Source organism: Rhinoderma darwinii, chromosome 1 (assembly GCF_050947455.1).
Source record: "Rhinoderma darwinii isolate aRhiDar2 chromosome 1, aRhiDar2.hap1, whole genome shotgun sequence".
NCBI lineage: Eukaryota > Metazoa > Chordata > Amphibia > Anura > Rhinodermatidae > Rhinoderma > Rhinoderma darwinii.
In genome coordinates this window covers 63,175,314-63,193,519 of record NC_134687.1, presented here as the reverse complement: position 1 = coordinate 63,193,519, position 18,206 = coordinate 63,175,314, and the positions used below count along the sequence as shown (strand labels likewise).

Below are 18,206 nucleotides of genomic sequence, written 5' to 3'. Positions count from 1 at the left end.
ATTACCTGACAAAACATGCATCTAATGTGAATAGATTAAAAGGGCACAATTATTGTTGAAACGTTATATGCAAAAAGCCATAATCGAACGGGGCAGTCATGTCACAAGTTCACTTTAAAAAGGGAGACAAACAAGATAGAGAAACAATACATTGGTATGGTTTCTGCATTTACTTCTAGCACACCAATCGATTGAGCAGAAGAGGTAAGCAATAGATAGTATACTGTATCTAATGTGTATATAGTTCAATACAGAAGCTTACCTGTAAAAGGGGTTGTCCAGTCCCTAAAAATTGATGGCCTATCCTCAGGATAGGCCATCAATAGCTGATGGATTGGGGTCCGATTCCCAGGACCCCCCGCCGATCAGCTGTTTTGAAGGGGTGCAGCACTCGTACGAGCGCTGCTTCCCCTATATTTCTACTCGTTTACTGTGAATCTTCGACACAGATGTAATGGCGATTCATAGGTATTGCAGCCTCCTTCTCCCATTGAAGTGAATGATAGAAAAGGCTGCAATACCTGTGAATCATCGCTAAATGTGTGTTGACGATTCACAGTGAGCGAGTGGAAATTAAGGGGAAGCAGCGCTCGTACGAACGCTGCCCCCCCTTCAAACAAGCTGATCGGCGGGGCTCCCGAGGGTCGGACCCAGACTCATCAACTATTGATAGCATATTAGGAGGATAGGCCATACATTTTTAGGGACTGGACAACCCCTTTAAAATGTTATTAGTGTAAAACCCCTTTATCACCTATACACAAGATAGGTGCTAAATATTAGATCACTGGGGACTCCGCCGCTGGGACTATCACTAGTAAGAATTACTGAAGTCCCATGTTCCTCCTCACCAGCACGCACATGGTGAGGAGTAAATGTATGGAGTGGAGGTTGAGCATGCCCACCGCTCTATGGGAGATACGGAATCAGCAGAGAAGTCGTCCAGACATGCTGATAAAGAGAAACAAGGGACTGGGGTCTCCATACTGATAGATACTGTATGTGATAAATGTTACTAGTGGGAAAATCTCTTTAAACTATGTTTTCATTTTTCTATAGATTTGTTTATTGAATAATGATGGATCATGTTACCTCTAGTTGTATACTGCTGACCATAGGGTTCAATATTTCTGCCTTCAGCTTGCTCTGTTGAGCAAATATAAAATATTATTTTCCAGTACATACCGTATGTGCAATAGTGTACATATATTAATAAAAATATATATTATTGTGTGCAAAATAGAATGTGAAGGTACTTTGGCTAAAATATCAGGGAACTGCATTATATGTGCATCCCACGGGCATGTTGTATACTGCCGTAAATGGATGTCTAGAGTATACGTATTAGCAAATTCCTCAACATGCAATCCCTTATTATTATAGCCAAAGTGTATATGTAAACGTATATACAGCATATATAGATGTGAGTAATGACAATCCCTGTACAGAGCTGTGGAATATGTGGGCGCTGTATACATTTTATATATATATTGTATTTGTCTAAATTATTTAAGAAGAAAAAAAAACAAAAAAAAAACACGAAACAAAATACTTACCCCAGCAGAGGTTAGACAGCCAGAAAAGCTTTTTGATAGGGAGGATACTTCATTACACATAGCGCTGGTAAGCCTAAAGTGTTAAGATTTTTTTTTTTAAATATATATATTTTTTAAATTCACTACACGAATACCAATAAAACAAACAAACAAATATGACATAAAAAAGTACAGAGGTATACAATGGAGAGAATAGGGTGGTCCGTGTACTTGCACCTAGGTTGGTGCACCGCTACCCTCTCAGAGCAGGACTCACGTTAGGCCACACAGCATTACATAACATGATGGCTGCAGTCATAGACCGAGTGCCATGACAGCTGCAATTTAGACATTCATGCAACCAAGAAAGACATGGGGTGAAAGATAAATAGTCGCCAGCAAGTTGCATAACTGATGACTTCTACCAGGAAACAATGATCCCGATCCCATATTCCCCATGGGTAATAAGCGCTGCCAAAGGTTTCTAGCAACTGCTCATCCCCCCCCCCCGCTACCTATGGGGTATAATTATGGGGGTATATTTATGGGGCAGTCAGGAGAGAGAGCTGTTAGCTAAAAGCAGCTATCTTATAATGTATGTGTATGGCTAACTTCAGAGCTGCAGTTCAGTCCCCGAGCTGAGGGCTAGCACTTAATTTCTTACACAGGCCGTAAATCCATATAACATTCTATGGACAGTCTATGGACACACTGCTTACATAGACTTCAGTACACCGAGTGGTTCCATAGACTTGCTGTATGGAGTGTGTCAAAACAGATTAATACAATTGTGGTCCCCCAACATCACAGCTTATGGTAAGAAGGACACTGTGTTTCTGACACGGTTATGGGGGAACTGTGGGGCAGTAAGAGTTCTGTTTTAAGCAACTGAAAGGAGCAATCCAGGCAATACTGTTACTGTGTTATGCCCAGTGCAGACCATGACTCGTATTCCCCTTGGTGGTCTTTGAATCTGTGCCATGCACCACCTCCTCAGGCTTTGCACTAGGAATAACACAGGGGTATTCCCATAGAATATACCATAGGATATCACATAAATGTCTTATATGTTCATCACTCTAGAGAGGAGAGGCGTTGCAGAGCCTCTCTCTATAGTAGTTTATGGGAATTGTGAAATACTGGGCTGTTCTCATTACTTCTATAAACTACAATGCAGATAGTCCCATGGATGAGCGGCCACCTCCTCTTCTCTGCCTAGCAGGGGAGCAGGGAACCCGCATCTATCAGACATTTATGACCTATACTGTTAATATGCTATAAATGTCTCAGAAAGAAATAGCCCTTTAAGTTTTATTGCAGCCCTTGGGAGTGGTACAATCTGACAATGGTGCCCTTGGACCAGAAAAGTTTGTACACCCCTGCCTTAGAGCAACACAGTGGCCCAATACATCAAAACTACATCTCCAACCCCCATTAAAATTTGTAGCAATATCATTGGTTATCACGGTGGCATAAATATAACAATAGTTATTAATGATCCGAGTTTGTTATATTATTACTTGTATTGTATTATACTCACTTGGCTAAAACAACAGCTTGGTCTTTCACTGGTTTTTCTACATCTTGTCCATGAAGTATCAGTTCTGCCACTTTATGAAGTTGCTCAATGCAGCGTGCGGTAATTTCTGCCAAATTTTCAACAGACCTCATGTATACATCCTTAAAGTAGTAAGAAAGCATTATGCGACATATCAAAACTACGAACAGCTCTCGCTTTATACGTATTTTGCACCTAAGCCGGTATGAGATGACTTTAATACTGCTGCATCTTAGATTTCATATTAAAAGTTGCCACAGCCGGACCCCCATGGTTCTACTAAACCAATCTTAGATCACTATTGAGTTCTGTAGAGATCGAAGAAGCCCAATAAATGCAGCATGCTTTGCTTTTAAATCCTGTAAAAATAACACATTGGTCAATTAATTACTAGGGTCTATTCACACGTTGCGGTAAAATAAGGCTTTTTGCCGTGATTCAAAACGCAGATGCTGAACAGCACAAAATGATAGCAAGTTGCAACAGTTTTCCAGCATTGAATTTAATTGGATATGAAAACTACACGTGTAAACTTATCTGAGCATTCAACCCAATATTTACAAGCTCTATGCCCAAATGATGAAGCTTTATTTAACATTGCAAAGAACTTAAAGGGGCGATATCATCAGAAGTGACAGATCTATTATATCATTGTTTTCATAGTTATGCAGTGTTAATGTTTTATTTTTGTCATGTCTATCCATATTAAAATTATTATTGAGATTAAGGCCCCATGCACACGAACGTAAAAACGCCCGTAATCACGGGCGGTAATTACGGCCCGTAATTATGGCCCATAGACTTCTATTGGCCACGGGTACCTCCCCGTATGCTTACGGGAAGGTGTCTGAGCCGTTGAAAAATATAGAACATGTCCTATTTTAGGCCGTAATTACGGGTGACTACGTGTGTGCACCCGTAATTACGAGAGCGTTGCTAGGCGACGTCAGTAAATAGTCACTGTCCAGGGTGCTGAAAGAGTTAACTGATCGGCAGTCACTGTTTCAGCACCCTGGACAGTGACTTCCGATCACAATATAAATCAACGTGTAAAAAAAATAGAAATTCATACTTACCCAGAACTCCCTGCTTCTTCCTCCAGTCCGGCCTCCCGGAATGACGTTTCAGCCCATGTGACCGCTGCAGCCAATCACAGGCTGCAGCGGTCACATGGACTGCTGCATCATCCAGGGAGGTCGGGCTGGATGTCAAGAGAGGGACGCGTCACCAAGACAACGGCCGGGTAAGTATGAATTTCTTTTACTTTTACCTCGGAAAGGGCTGCCCCTTCTCTCTATCCTGCACTGATAGAGAGAAGGGGCTGCCGATTAGTGCAGTGCAATTTTGCAGAGAAAACGTGCCAGTAAATACGGGTGGAATACTGGTGACACCAGACCCGTATTTACGGGCACGGGTCCGTAAATACTGGTGCAATACGGGTCGAATACGTGTGACCAAGGACCCGTATTTAGGCCAGTATTTACGGGAGGACAAAAATACGTTCGTGTGCATGAGGCCTAAGATTTTGTAGTTTTGCAGTTTTCACAGAAGCGGACACCTAGTGGCCAAATAGGCTACATTGCAATTTAGAAGCAGCCCATAGTGAAATTGAATGTTATCTCACAATATCTTTCCAAACAATTGTACTAATAATTGGCCATCGTAAATACAACCAAAAAAAAAGATCATCTATATTGTTGATCTTGATCCATCATGCCGGCATAAAAATGATCCTTATCGGCAGCGTGATCTGTATATGGGGCTCATAACGACATTTACTGCATATTTACAATAGGAATGTGTCATGTCCGTGGCTGCGGGCTGTCAGGTTCACTCTCCCCCTGACGACCGCAGCCATGGGTCTGCGAGCGTAGGCTCCAGTCTCCTCCTCAGTAGACACCAGCGCTCACTTCCACTCACCTCATTTTAATCAGCCCATGAGTGGTGCAGCCCCTTGCTTCGATGCCTGAGCGTTGTTTGTCATATCCTAGTTTGTCTAAGCAAATGGTCTCCTAGTGTTTTCCAGTTCCAGTGTTCCCTGTTCCTGTATTCTGTGCTATCCTGTTCTAGTGCCGTGCTGTAGTCGTGCTGTGCTGTATCTACGCCTGTCCTGCTGCTCTACGCCTGACGTCTACCCGCTGCCTAGTCCCAGCCTAGCCTGCCTTGCTACTGTCCGAGCTGCCACAGGTACCTTATACGACCTGTGGACTGTGACTTGCGCCCTCTTGGCCAGCTGCCATACCGCCTAGGCAGTACGGCCCAGTGGGTCCACGAACCCAACGTGCCAGAATGGCTGCTTAGCGTAAGTGCTGTTGCTAGGCAGAGATCTTTCTAATGATCTTTTTACACCCAGACCTGTAATAAAGGACAACGGGGCATCCTCTATGTCTAGAGGAAAGAAGGTTTCACCTCCATCACAGAAAGGGATTCTTTACTGTGAAAGCAGTGAGACTATGGAACGCTCTGCCACAGGATGTTGTGATGGTTAAATCTCTGAACAAGTTCACGAGGGGCCTGGATGGCTTTCTTGAAAAATGTAATATTGCAGGTTATGAGTACTAGATTCTGGAGATGGGACGTTGATCCAGGGATTTATTCTGATTGTCAGATTTGGAGTCAGGGAGGAATTTTCCCCTAATGAGGCAATTGGCATCAACTCATAGGGGTTTTGCCTTCCTCTGGATTAACATGATAGGATTATAGGTTGGACTTGATGGATCTGTGTCTTTTTTCTTTGTAAATTCTTTATTTTACAATTTTTAATTCAAAACCATGTTAATCAGGGGTACAAAAAAGAGGGGGGGGGGGGGAGAATCCTAATAATAACATATTCCAAATAGTAGACATGCAGGTCCAAAATATTGAATCAATACAATGGACAAAATTTGGCAAATCAGCAGTGAAGAGTGGGGAAGGAGAGGAAATAGAAAAAAAAAAAGGAGGATGAAAAGGAGTAAAAGAAGAAAATAAAACAAAACAAAAGGGGTGGGGAAAGTAGAATGGGAGGGGGTTCTGTAGGCACATGGTCCACTGCACAACTAAGGAGGTATGAAATCTCTGCCTCAGGTGGTCATGATGATCCTATATTCTGGGGTGTCTTAATAAACAATCCAATGGTACCATGTTTTAGTGAAAATGTCATGTCGATCAATTGGGAAGTGAGGTCCTCCATGCGCTTAATTTCCTCAATCTTGAGAAACTGGGGGGGGGGGGGGTTCTGTGCTCTTCCACAAAACCGGTATAACAAGCTCGTGCACAGTTAACCAAATGTCGGAGAATAGACTTCTTGTATGATGGCAAAGGAATGTCGCTTAAATGAAGCAGGAAAAAGGCGGGAGTAAAAGGTATGGTGTGGTCAGAAAAAGAGGAGGTTATTCTCCATACTTCCTGCCAGAAAGGGGACAACACTGGACAGTCCCAAAAAGTATCTTCAGCAGACCGGCATCTCCAACAGTGCAAGGAGACATTAGGGAACATAACATGCAGTCTGGATGGAACATAGTACCATCGAGATAGAAGTTTGTATCCTGCCTCTTGGATGCGACTAGATATTGACAATCCATGTGTTAGATCATATATTCTTGTTAATTGGGAATCAGAAAAAGACAAATTCAAATCATGCTCCCATTTGCCCACAAAAGGAGGTGGACGTTGCGTTGAAGGGGACACCAACATGGCATAAATAGCAGACAAGCCCTTTTTCAGCGTAGAGGGTTTCCAATGGCGTGTTGGAGCGGGAGAGGGAGGTTGGGGATGGAAGGGAGAGAAGAAAGTGATGAAGTTGATTCGCCTTCCAGAATCCCAATGGACAAGGGTCAGGTGCGGAAATAAGAGATTCCAGGGATGGCCAAGAATCCCCTACCAGAAAATGAGTAGCTCGATATCGGCCTGAGGAAGCCCATCTCTGGAATACTGAATCCAACAAGCTCGGTGTCAAAGAGGGACGGCCCAATATCGAAAGTAAAGGAGAAGGACAGGGTAGAAGTTGATTCACAGTGGACTTTTTGAGTATTGCCAAGGTAGGGGAAATGGTGGGGTGGGGAGGGTAAAGAGAAGTTAGGTAACCAGGGTAATATGTGAAGAGGCGAGGAGCAAAAATGTGTTTCTAAGGGGACCCATAGTTTGGTATCAGCATTACGATGCCAGTCCACTAATCTATTAAGGTGAGAAACTCTGTAGTAGCCATAAATATCGGGCAACCCAATTCCCCCCTGTCTTTTAGTTCTATACAGTAACAACTTCGAGATTCTGTCTGGTTTGTTATTCCACACAAATTTGGAGAAGAGGGAGGCAATCGCATTAAAGAAAGAGTGGGGAATATGAATAGGCAGGGCCTGTGTAGCGTCCATGGCCGCAGGCCGTCGGGTTCACTCACCTCCCGACGCCCGCAGCCATGGATCTGTGAGCGCCGGTCCCCATCTCCTTCCTAGGAGACACCAGCGCTCACTTCCGCTCTGGTCCGCTGTGTCCCATACTGTGAGCGCGCACGCTCGTGCCCGCTCTGAACGGGCCAGCACGCGCACATGAAAATCATCATCATCATCATCATCATCATCAACCCACATGATTTCCTGGTCTATAAGAAGGCCCCAGCTCTTCTGATCCTTGCCTGAGCATTGTTAGTTTATCCCAAGTCTGTCTTGCAAATGGTCCCTTAGTGTTTCCCGTTCCAGTTGTTACCCGTGCTCTGTTACCTGTTCCTGTATCCCGTGCTGTGTCCTTGTTCCTGTGCCTACTAGTGTTGGAGTCATGTCCTGCTGCACCTGCTGTCGTTTGCCACGTCCAGTGTCTTCTACCACGTCCAGTGTCTTCTGCCACATCTTGTACTGCCCGCCACGTCTGGTGCAACCTGTTGCACCGACCTCCATCCGTGCTAAAACCACAGCCACTGTCTGGACTAGTTCAGGTACCCGAGTGTTACGAACTGCTGTAGACTTTCATATAGACTGAGACCTGGTCAGCTGCCTCTCCGCTACGGCGGAGCAGCCTAGTGGGTCCACATACCCTGTGACCGTGACAGCCTGTAACAGGTAAAGTATCCTAGGGAAAACATTCATCTTCAATATTGAGCATCGACCAAACCATGTACAGGTACCATGAGTCCATCTATTGAGATCTTTCTTAACTGAGGACAGTAGGCAAGGTAAGTTATCGTGATAAAGTCCGAACGCACGTGGGGGAAGGTGAACCCCAAGGTAAGGTAGAGTAGAGGAAAACCATTTGAGAGAGTATTGAGAGAGTTTAGACATAAGGTTCGGAAGAGAGATTAACGGTCTGGATAAGAAAAATAAAAGGTCATCGGCGTAAGCAGCAATTTTATGTGAAGTGTCCCCGACTTGAACTCCCGTAATATCAACATTCTGCCGAATATGTCTAAGGAGGGTTTCTAAAGTGAGGATAAAAATAAGAGGGGCTAGGGGACATCCCTGGCGGGTACCATTAAGGATAGGGGAGTAGTCAGAAAGAACCCCATTAATACTAACTGCCGCAGAGTGGTGTGAGTACAAACTACCAACCCACTGGAGCATGTTGGATCCAAGCCCTATGTGCTTCAAGGTCTGGGTAAGAAATCTCCAATCCACTCGGTCAAAGGCTTTTTCAGCGTCAGTGGATAGGAAGACAGCCGGGATGGAGGAGGTGGAGAAGTAATGTAGGATATTAATGGTCCTAGTGGTATTATCCCTAGCTTCTCTGGTGGGAATGAATCCAACCTGGTCACGATGGATGATATGTTGCAACAAGGGGGTAAGGCGGGTGGAGAGGATTTTTGCAAATAGTTTAAGGTCTACATCCTGGAGGGAGATGGGTCTATAGTTCGAGCAATAAGAAAGATCTTTACCTTCCTTGGGGATAACTGAAATGTGGGCCCTAAGAGTGTCTGAAGGAAGAGTAGTATTTGTAACAAGGGAAATATAGGCAGAAAGAAAATATGTCTGAAGGTCCGGTAAGAACGTTTTTATAGTAAATTAACGTGAGACCATCTGGGCCTGGGGCTCTGCCCGTTCGCGAGCCTTTAATAGCAAGCTCGAGTTCAGAAAGTGTGATAGGATCCTCAAAAACCGAGATAGACTCCTGAGGGAGAGTGGGAAGGCCGGCACATTGCAAATAGTTATCTATAGAAGTTAGGCGCTCAGTAAGGGCCTGTGGATGGAGGGGCGGACTAATCTTATAAAGCTTGGCGTAGAAAGACTGGAAGGTGTCTGCAATGCGTGAAGAGAGGGTATGTTTATGACTGTGTTCATCCGAGATATGAGGAATAAATGAGCATGCTCTCTGCAAAACGCAGGGCCCGCACCAAGGTCTTCCCCAGCTTGTTCCCAAACTCAAAAAAGTGACGGCGACATTTAGCCAAAGAGGCTTTCGCATGGGAAAGGGATAAATTTTTGCATTGTTCCCGAAGGAGGCAAAGTTCAGTCTTAGTCTGAAGTGCAAGCGACCGTTTATGGGCTCTCTCTAGGGTACCAATCTTGGAGAGTAAGTCTAGGAATTGTGAATCCTTCACACTTTTGAGCCGGGCACCGTGTTTAATAAGAGTTCCTCGAATAAAACAGTTACGCGATTCTGTGTCTTTTTTCAACCATATCCCCTATGTAACTATTAATTACGATTTTTTTAAAACACTAAATTGCTTTGTAAAGTACACAAAAAGAAGAGAGTTTAGACAGCAGACTCAAAGCATAGTGAGTGGGGAATAATTGGGGGGGGGGGGGGGGGGATAATATTCAGTTATTTTGTTATATTTTATTATTTTAAATAATCTAAAATCACTTTTTTGTTTAGGATAGAGATATTTTTTTTAGTTACATAGTTACAAAAGTTGAAAAAAAATACACAGGTCCATCACTTACAATCTTTCTCAATAAATTGGATGTCTTTCATTGCTTGAATAATTGTAACCCTCAATGCCATTTGTCAGTAAATAAACATCAAGCCTTTTTTTAAATGCGGATATATTATCTTCCATTACTAATTCTTGGGGTAAGGCATTCCATAGTTTGACCACTCTAACTGTAAAGAATCCTTTCCTATATTGATGTCTGATTTGTATTTTATTATTTAAACGATTTTATTATTTAGAGAATTTTTCCAGGACTTAAATATTGATGTATTTTCCAGGACTTAAATATTGATGTATTATAGACCATCAGTTTGATTGGTGAAGTCTAACAACTGGGACCGCCACCGATCAGCACAGTGGCTGGTTTGTGCCGGACTTAAATGGAGCGCTGCAGCCCCTTCATTCTGACGGTCATTGGGGATCCCAGGGGATCCTCCAATCAAACATTGATGGTTAGGCCATCAATGTGTAAATCCCAGAAAAACCCTTTAATTTCTTTTGTTCTGTGGTAGACTAGATTCGTTTTTGCTCTCTATGGAAGTTTTCATGTAACTAGATTCCTTCTATTCTATTGAAGAAAAAAAGATGGTATATAATATACTTACTTCAGAGCCGAGCTTTTTCTTGTCCTCCGCTTTGCCTTCTTCTTCACTTGCTTCAGTTGGGATGTCCTTCATAACTTCTTTCACCTCCTGAACTTTTATGGCCATTTCTTCTGGTTGTTCTTCGGAGTACAGTCTCTCTGCTGACAACCAGGCATGAGCTTTCTTCATAGCCTAAAATGGACAGTAATAAGAACCAATCTAACAATTTAATAAAAAATGTCTCTAACATAGTATCCCAAAATTTGCTACGGTCATAGACTTATCCTTACATAACTAAAATAGCTGTATATCACATAGATTAGTATATTATTTATATCACTATAAAATATGTATGCTAATTACAGTGCCTTTCCTGCACTTAAGTCTGCGTGATATTTCTCGGCCATACAGTATGTCTTTTTAAATAGTGCTCACAATGAAGCACATGGCCACAATCATCCTATAGATGCTCTTTATAAAAAGATGACAAGTTAATTTTAATCATTGTAATGGCTGTGTATTATAAGGCCTGATATGGGCCATTAAAACGAGCGCCAATCAACGAGGCAGCTCAATGATCGGCGCTCGTTTGCGCTTTTCACAAGAAGCAATGATTGGTTATGTATGGGGACGAACGACCGTTACTAGAATCACTCATCCCCATACATTTCCATCATGTCGGCAGCACATGATGGAAATGTATGGGGACTAGCGATTGTAGCATTTGCTCGTTCATCGGCTGATCTTTGCCCAGTTGACACAGGGCAATGATCTGGCTCGCTTGCCCAATCATTGGCCCGTGTTATTTATGCATTTATGCTACAAATGCGTTTTTAAACACTGATTTTATATATATATATATATATATATATATATATATATATAAAAAATTACAAATTTCCATTAATGTATCTATAAATACTACATGTATAAACATCACATTCTGAGGTCATAACTAATATAGAGGGGAGCGCTGCTGCAGAGTGGTTTGTGACAGACCGGATTTGTAGGAAGTTCGTTCTCCGGCGCCAACCACTGACTGACTGCCATGAATTGCGCTCTATTTAGCAAGAGGTTCTTCAGCAGTTACAGTATGTATTATACAATACCATGTCCCAGCCGCTGCAGAACATTATATATTTATCTTAGAGTTGTAATTTAGTTTTTTAACAATATACTGTAGTTTGTAATAGGAGCTTACTTCTAATTCTCAGGTGGTCACACACAATTATTGAGTATATTAGGGCTCATGTACACGGCCATTAAATGTTGCATAGCACCCATAGAAATCTATGGCCCATACTGTACTACGGATTTGCATGCCCCATTGCCTTACGTTGAAAATACAGTACCGTACGGAGGTACCATATGACAGCACATAGAGTACCTACAACTCTGTAATACTAAAACGGAGAAGAAAAAGAAACATGGCGCCACATCGTGCAAAGTAAAAGTGGGATTAAGTGAAGGAGCAAAACTGGTTAGATATAAGCTCACCTTGGAGAGTGGACACTGATGAGGTGTCACACAAGCATAAGAGCTGCTGCCAGGTCCAAAAACACAAACAAAACAGAGTTTGTTGTCCAAATAGGAAGTAAAAAGCAGAAAAACGGACAAACGGCGATGCAATTGAGGTCGGGAAATAAGGACCTTTAGACGGACATCACGGCAAATATTTTAATGACAAGGCTACGCGTTTCGACACCGGACTGGTGTCTTCATCAGGCCAACAAGGCCTGATGAAGACACCAGTCCGGTGTCGAAACGCGTAGCCTTGTCATTAAAATATTTGCCGTGATGTCCGTCTAAAGGTCCTTATTTCCCGAACTCTGTAATACGACTTTCTGTGTGCATGAGGTCTTATAAGGAATAAGAAAATTACTAATTATAACCAGGAAACTTTACAAAGATAAACATCAAAATAATTATCTCATCGTAATACAAATATGTGTTAATTATGATAAAACCTTGGAGTGTGGGTAATACCTTATTGAGCTTGTCAGGGGTAGCAGCAACGTGCAGCTCAAACAGTAATTCGGTAAGCATGCTTGTAAACTCTTCTGTCTCTTCTCCTGTACAGATCAATAGAGGGTATTTACTATTAGAATTATTCGCGGAAATATTAATCAGACACTTATCACACTTAAAGAAGAGCAACAACCTCAAATTTCTGCATAATTAAAACTAGTAGAACTACAGTATTCTAGACAAGATTTGGGAAAGGCTTTCTTGATCCTACAAAATAGAATCTGAATCCATTCCTGCAATTAAATATCCTGCTTCTGTACAGAGCCATTAACCCCTTCAGGACTGAGCCTATTTTGGCCTTCAGGACGAAGCGGATTTTTCAAATCTGACATGTGTCACTTTATGTGGTAATAACTCCGGAATGCTTTTACCTATCCAAGCGATTCTGAAATTGTTTTGTCGTGACATATTGTACTTTATGTTAGTGAAAAAAATTTGGTTGATAAATTCAATATTTATTTGTAAAAAACACCAAGATTTGGAGAAAATTTGCAAAAATTTGCATTTTTCTAAATTTAAATGTATCTGCTTGTAAAACAGATGGTAATACCACACAAAATAGTCACTAGTTAACATTTCCCATATTTCTACTTTAGTTTGGCATCGTTTTTTGAACATTCTTTTATTTTTCTTGGACGTTACAAGGCTTAGAACTTTAGCAGCAATTTCTCATATTTTCAAGAAAATTTCAAAAGGCTACTTTTTTCAGGGACCAGTTCAGTAGTGGCTTTGAGGGCCTTATATATTAGAAAGTCCCCATAAATCACCCCATTTTGAAAACTGCACCCCTCAAAGTATTCAAAACAGCATTCAGAAAGAGTATTAACCCTTTAGGCGTTTCACAGGAATTAAAGCAAAGTAGAGGTGAAAGTTACAAATTTCATTTTTTTTTTACAAAATTCATTTGTAATACATTTTTTTCTATACCACAGAAGGTCTTACCCGAGAAATGTAACTTATTATTTATTGCCCAGATTCTGCAGTTTTTAGAAATACCCCACATGTGGCCCTAGTGTCCTAATTTACTGAAATACAGGCCTCAGAAGCAAAGGAGCACCTAGTGGATTTTGGGGCCTCCTTTTTTTTTAGCATATATTTTAGGTACCATGTCAGGTTTGAAGAGGTCTTGTGGGGCCAAAGCAATAAAGACCCCAAAAAGTGACCTCATTTTGGAAACTACACCCCTCAGGGAATTTATCTAGGGGTATAGTTAGCATTTTGAACCCACAGTTTTTTTGCTAAATTTATTTGAATTAGTTTGTGAAGATGAAAATCTACTTTTTTTCTGAAAAAACATAGAAATTTTAAATTTTTTCAAGGAATAAAAGAGAAAAAACACCCCAACATATGTAAAGCAATTTCTCCTGATTATAGCAATACCCCATATGTGGTAATAAACTGCTGTTTGGACCCACAGCAGGACTCAGAAGGGAAGGAGCACCATTTGGATTTTGAAATCCTGATTTTGCTGGAATAGTTTTCAGTGCCATGTCGCGTTTGAAATGCACTGGAGGGAACAAAATAGTGGAAACCTCCGGAAAGTGACCCCATTTTGGAAACTACACTCATCAAGGAATTTTTCTAGGGGTAAAGTTAGCATTTTGACCCCACGGTTGTTTTGCTGAATTCATTGGAATTTTTCTGTAAAGGTAAAAAATCTACTTTTTTTCTGAAAAAAGGTAGCCATTTTTAATTTTTACAAGGAAAAAAAGGAGAAAAAGCACCCCAACATTTGTAAAACAATTTCTCCCGATTACGGAAATATGCCATATGTGGTAATAAACTGCTGTTTGAACCCACAGCAGGGCTTAGAAGGGAAGGAGCGCTATTTGGCTTTTGGAGCTCAAATTTAGCTGAAATGGTTTTTGGGTGCCATGTCGCATTTGCAAAGCCCCTGAGAGGCCAAAACAGTGGAAACCCTCCAAAAGTGGAAATTACACCACTTAAAGAATCTGTCTAGGGATATAGTGGGCATTTAGACCCCACAAGTCTTTTGCAGGATTTATTAGAATTAGGCCGTGAATATGAATATTGACATTTCTTCCACTAAAATGTTGCATTTTTTTCAATTTCACAAAGGATAAAGGAGGAAAAAGCTGCCCAACATTTGTAAAGCAATTTCTCCCGAGTACGGTTATACCTCACGTGTGGTCATAAATGGTTTTTCATTAGAAAGTAATTAACCCTTTCTGGACTGATCCATTTTTTTCTTTTCCTTTTTAGTTTTTTCCTCCCCGCGTTCCAAGAGCCACAACTTTTGTATTTTTCAGTCAATAGAGGGACGAGCGGTCGTTTTTATTGGTACCATTTTTTGGTACATACAACTTTTTGAGCACTTTTTATTAAATTTTTAGGTAGAGCCAAGGTGACCAAGAAAACAGCGATTTTGCAGTTTTAAATTCTTTATTTTTCATGTGAGGCGCTCCATACATCACCCCCCACACTAAGACATGCTATGCCGTGGTGCGCAAAGGGGTTAATGCGCAGCGCATGGTGCGGAGTGAAAATTACAATTTTCCACTCATATGCCATTTTAGTGCACTATATGTTATACCCAGTTTGTGCCACTGAAGACAAATACTTCATAAAATATTAACCGGGTTCTCCCGGGTATGGCAATGCCATATCTGTGGACGTAAACTGCTGTTTGGAGACGCTGCAGGGCTCAGAAGGGAGGGAGCGCCATTTGGCTTTTGGGGCGCAGATGTAGCTTGGTAGTTGTTCTGTTTGGGGTTTTACTGGTGTTTCAGTTTATAATGTGGGGGCATATGTTATCTGTGCGGGGTACATCAGGGTATAATAAGAGGGTATAATAATGCAGTAAATAAATAATAATCCGCAGATATGTGGCCGGTGTCGCACTGATAAATGGCGCCCGATCTTATCCGCTTTTGGAAACTCTACACATTTTGCATCGCCATATTCTGGGAGCCAGAACTTTTTTATTTTTTCACCACCGGAGCCGTGTGAGGGTTTATTCTTTGTGGGACAATCTGTAGTTTTCATTGGTACCATTTTGGGGTACCAGAAATTTTTTTGATCACGTTTTATTCCATTTTTTGGCAAGCAAGGTGACCAAAAACCATCAATTCTGACAATGTTTTTTATTCTTTTTTTTTATGGCCGTCACCCTGGGCTATAAATGACCATTTTACTTTATTCTGCGGGTCGATACGATTACGGCGATACCAGATGTATATAATTTTTTTATGTTTTGCAGCGTTTGTGCAATAAAATCACTTATTTATAAAATAAATAATTTTTTGTGTCATCATATTCTGAGAGCCATAACTTTTTTATTTTTCAGTCAAAAAAGCGGTGTAAGGGCTTGTTTTTTGCGGGACGGGATGTAGTTTGTATTGGTACCATTTGGGCGTACATGCGACTTTTTATTGTATATTTTGGGAGGGTTGGTAACCAAAAAATTGTGATTCGGGCACGGTTTTTCATTTATTTTTTTCGCTGTGTTCACCGTGCGGGAAAAATAATATTACAGTTTTATAGTTGGGGTCGTTACGAACGCGGCGATACCAAATATGTGTACTTTTTTTAACGTGTTAATTTTTTTCCTATAATAAAAGACTTATTATAGGAAAAAAAGCATTCTTTGTTTATGTCACTTCTAACTTTTATTTTTACACTTTTTAAAAACATTTTTATTATCTTTTTTTTTTACTTGTCCCACTAGGGGACACTTAGGCTATGTTCACACGGGGTATTTTGCCGAGTTTTTTGATGCGGAAACCGCGTCGCAAAACTCGGCAGAAACGGCCCGAGAACGCCTCCCATTGATTTCAATGGGAGGCGTCGGCGTCTTTTTCCCGCGAGCAGTAAAACTGCCTCGCGGGAAAAAGAAGCGACATGCCCTATCTTCGGGCGCTTCCGCCTCTGACCTCCCATTGACTTCAATGGGAGGCAGGAGAAAGCGTATATCTCGCTGTTTTATGCCCGCGGCGCTCAATGGCCGCGGGCGAAAAACGGCGCGATAATTGCCGCGAAAATCGGCGTGCAGGGAGAGGAATATCTGCCTCAAAGTTCCAAACGGAATTTTGAGGCAGATATTCCTCCCCCAAAATACTCCGTGTGAACATAGCCTTAGACTTGCAGCTCTGATCGCTGCTGGAACACATTACACTACACACGTAGTGTAATGTGTTCTAACTGTCATTGTGACGTAACAGTCACACTTCCGTACATGGCAACCCGGAGGTCATTGTCTGGCCTCTGGTTGCCATGATAAGGATCGCCAGCCCCCGCAAATGCATGTGGGGGGCTGCCGATCCGCTGTAAACCTCTTCGATGTGGTGATCGCAATCGACCACTGCATCGAAGGGCTTAATTGCCGATTTCGGCGGCGACAGGCCGCTGATCGGCAACGGGGAGAGCAGGGCTGACACCCTGCACAGTTAACCGCCGCTGCGGTGTAGCGCCGTGGTTAACTGTTAAAGCGCGGACGTAACTGCACGCCCAGGTGCGCGAAGTTACTGCTCACCTGGACGTGCATTTACGCCAAGGTGCGGGAAGGGGTTAAAGGTCTATTCAACAATTGATAGTCGTAGGGGATTCTATAATCAGGAAGACGGATAGAATAATTTGTCGCCAAGACCACCTCAACCGAATGGTTTGCGGTCTCCCTGGTGCCAGGGTTCGGCATGTGGTGGAACGGGTGGACAAATTGCTGGGAGGGGCTGGTGATGATCCAGCTGTTGTGGTCCATGTCGGTACCAACGACAGAATAAATGGTAGGTGGAGGAGCCTTAAGAATAATTTTAAAGAACTAGGCTACAAGCTGAAGGGAAGGACCTCCAAAGTAGTATTCTCAGGAATACTGCCTGTGCCATGCGCATCACATGAAAGACAGCGGGAGCTCAGGGAGTTAAATGCATGGCTGAAGTCTTGGTGTAGAGGAGAAGGATTTGGGTTCCTAGAGCACTGGGCTGACTTTTCATTGGGGTACAAACTGTATTCTGCAGATGATTTGCACCTAAATGGAAGGGGGTCCGCTGTACTGGGGGAGAGAATTCTAGCTGGGGGGGTGGAGTATTTAAACTAGGGCTGAGGAGGGAGGTCAATGTAGAAAAAAAAGGGGTAGCCAGGTTAGAGAGGGGTCAGACTATATTGGTGGGGGGAGAAACAGAATGTGGGGAGAGGACTAGACAACAAGATAAGGAGATCCTTTCGTTACAAAACATCAGTGTAAATAAAAAGGCCCAATTAATGTCAAATCACATTTCTGATAATAAAAGTGAAAAACTGACAGGCAAGTTAAAGTGTATGTTCACAAATGCCAGAAGTCTAGCAAGCAAAATGGGGGAGCTGGAGGCCTTGATACTGGAAGAAAATAGAGATATAGTTGGTGTTGCTGAAACATGGCTGGACTCTTCACATGACTGAGCTGTAAATCTACAGGGTTTTACACTTTTTCGGAAAGACAGGACAAATAGGAAAGGTGGTGGTGTATGTCTGTATGTGAGAAGTGATATGAAGGCGAGTGTGAAAGAGACAATAGTGGGTGAATACTGTGAGGAGGTTGAAACCTTGTGGGTAGAACTAGAAAGGGAGGTAAACACTGAAAAAATTACTTTTGGTGTAATCTATAGACCCCCCAATATAACTGAGGAGATGGAAGGTCAGCTATATAAACAGATGGAGCGGGCTGCACA

The 18,206-nt window shown here is 42.2% G+C and overlaps 1 protein-coding gene across 4 annotated transcripts in view; it reads right to left on the bottom strand.

The window, feature by feature from the left end:
* FAM114A1 (family with sequence similarity 114 member A1) overlaps positions 1–18,206 on the bottom strand; it is a 46,695-nt gene that overhangs the window by 5,555 nt on the left and 22,934 nt on the right. For all 4 annotated transcript variants that reach the window (XM_075859124.1, XM_075859141.1, XM_075859115.1 and 1 more), the window contains exons 9-13: positions 12,502–12,587; positions 10,537–10,707; positions 3,076–3,215; positions 1,557–1,629; positions 1,093–1,146 (exon numbers count right to left, since the gene is read on the bottom strand). In XM_075859124.1, coding sequence (XP_075715239.1) covers positions 1,093–1,146; positions 1,557–1,629; positions 3,076–3,215; positions 10,537–10,707; positions 12,502–12,587 — 524 coding nt within the window. The remainder of the gene's footprint in view (positions 1–1,092; positions 1,147–1,556; positions 1,630–3,075; positions 3,216–10,536; positions 10,708–12,501; positions 12,588–18,206) is intronic.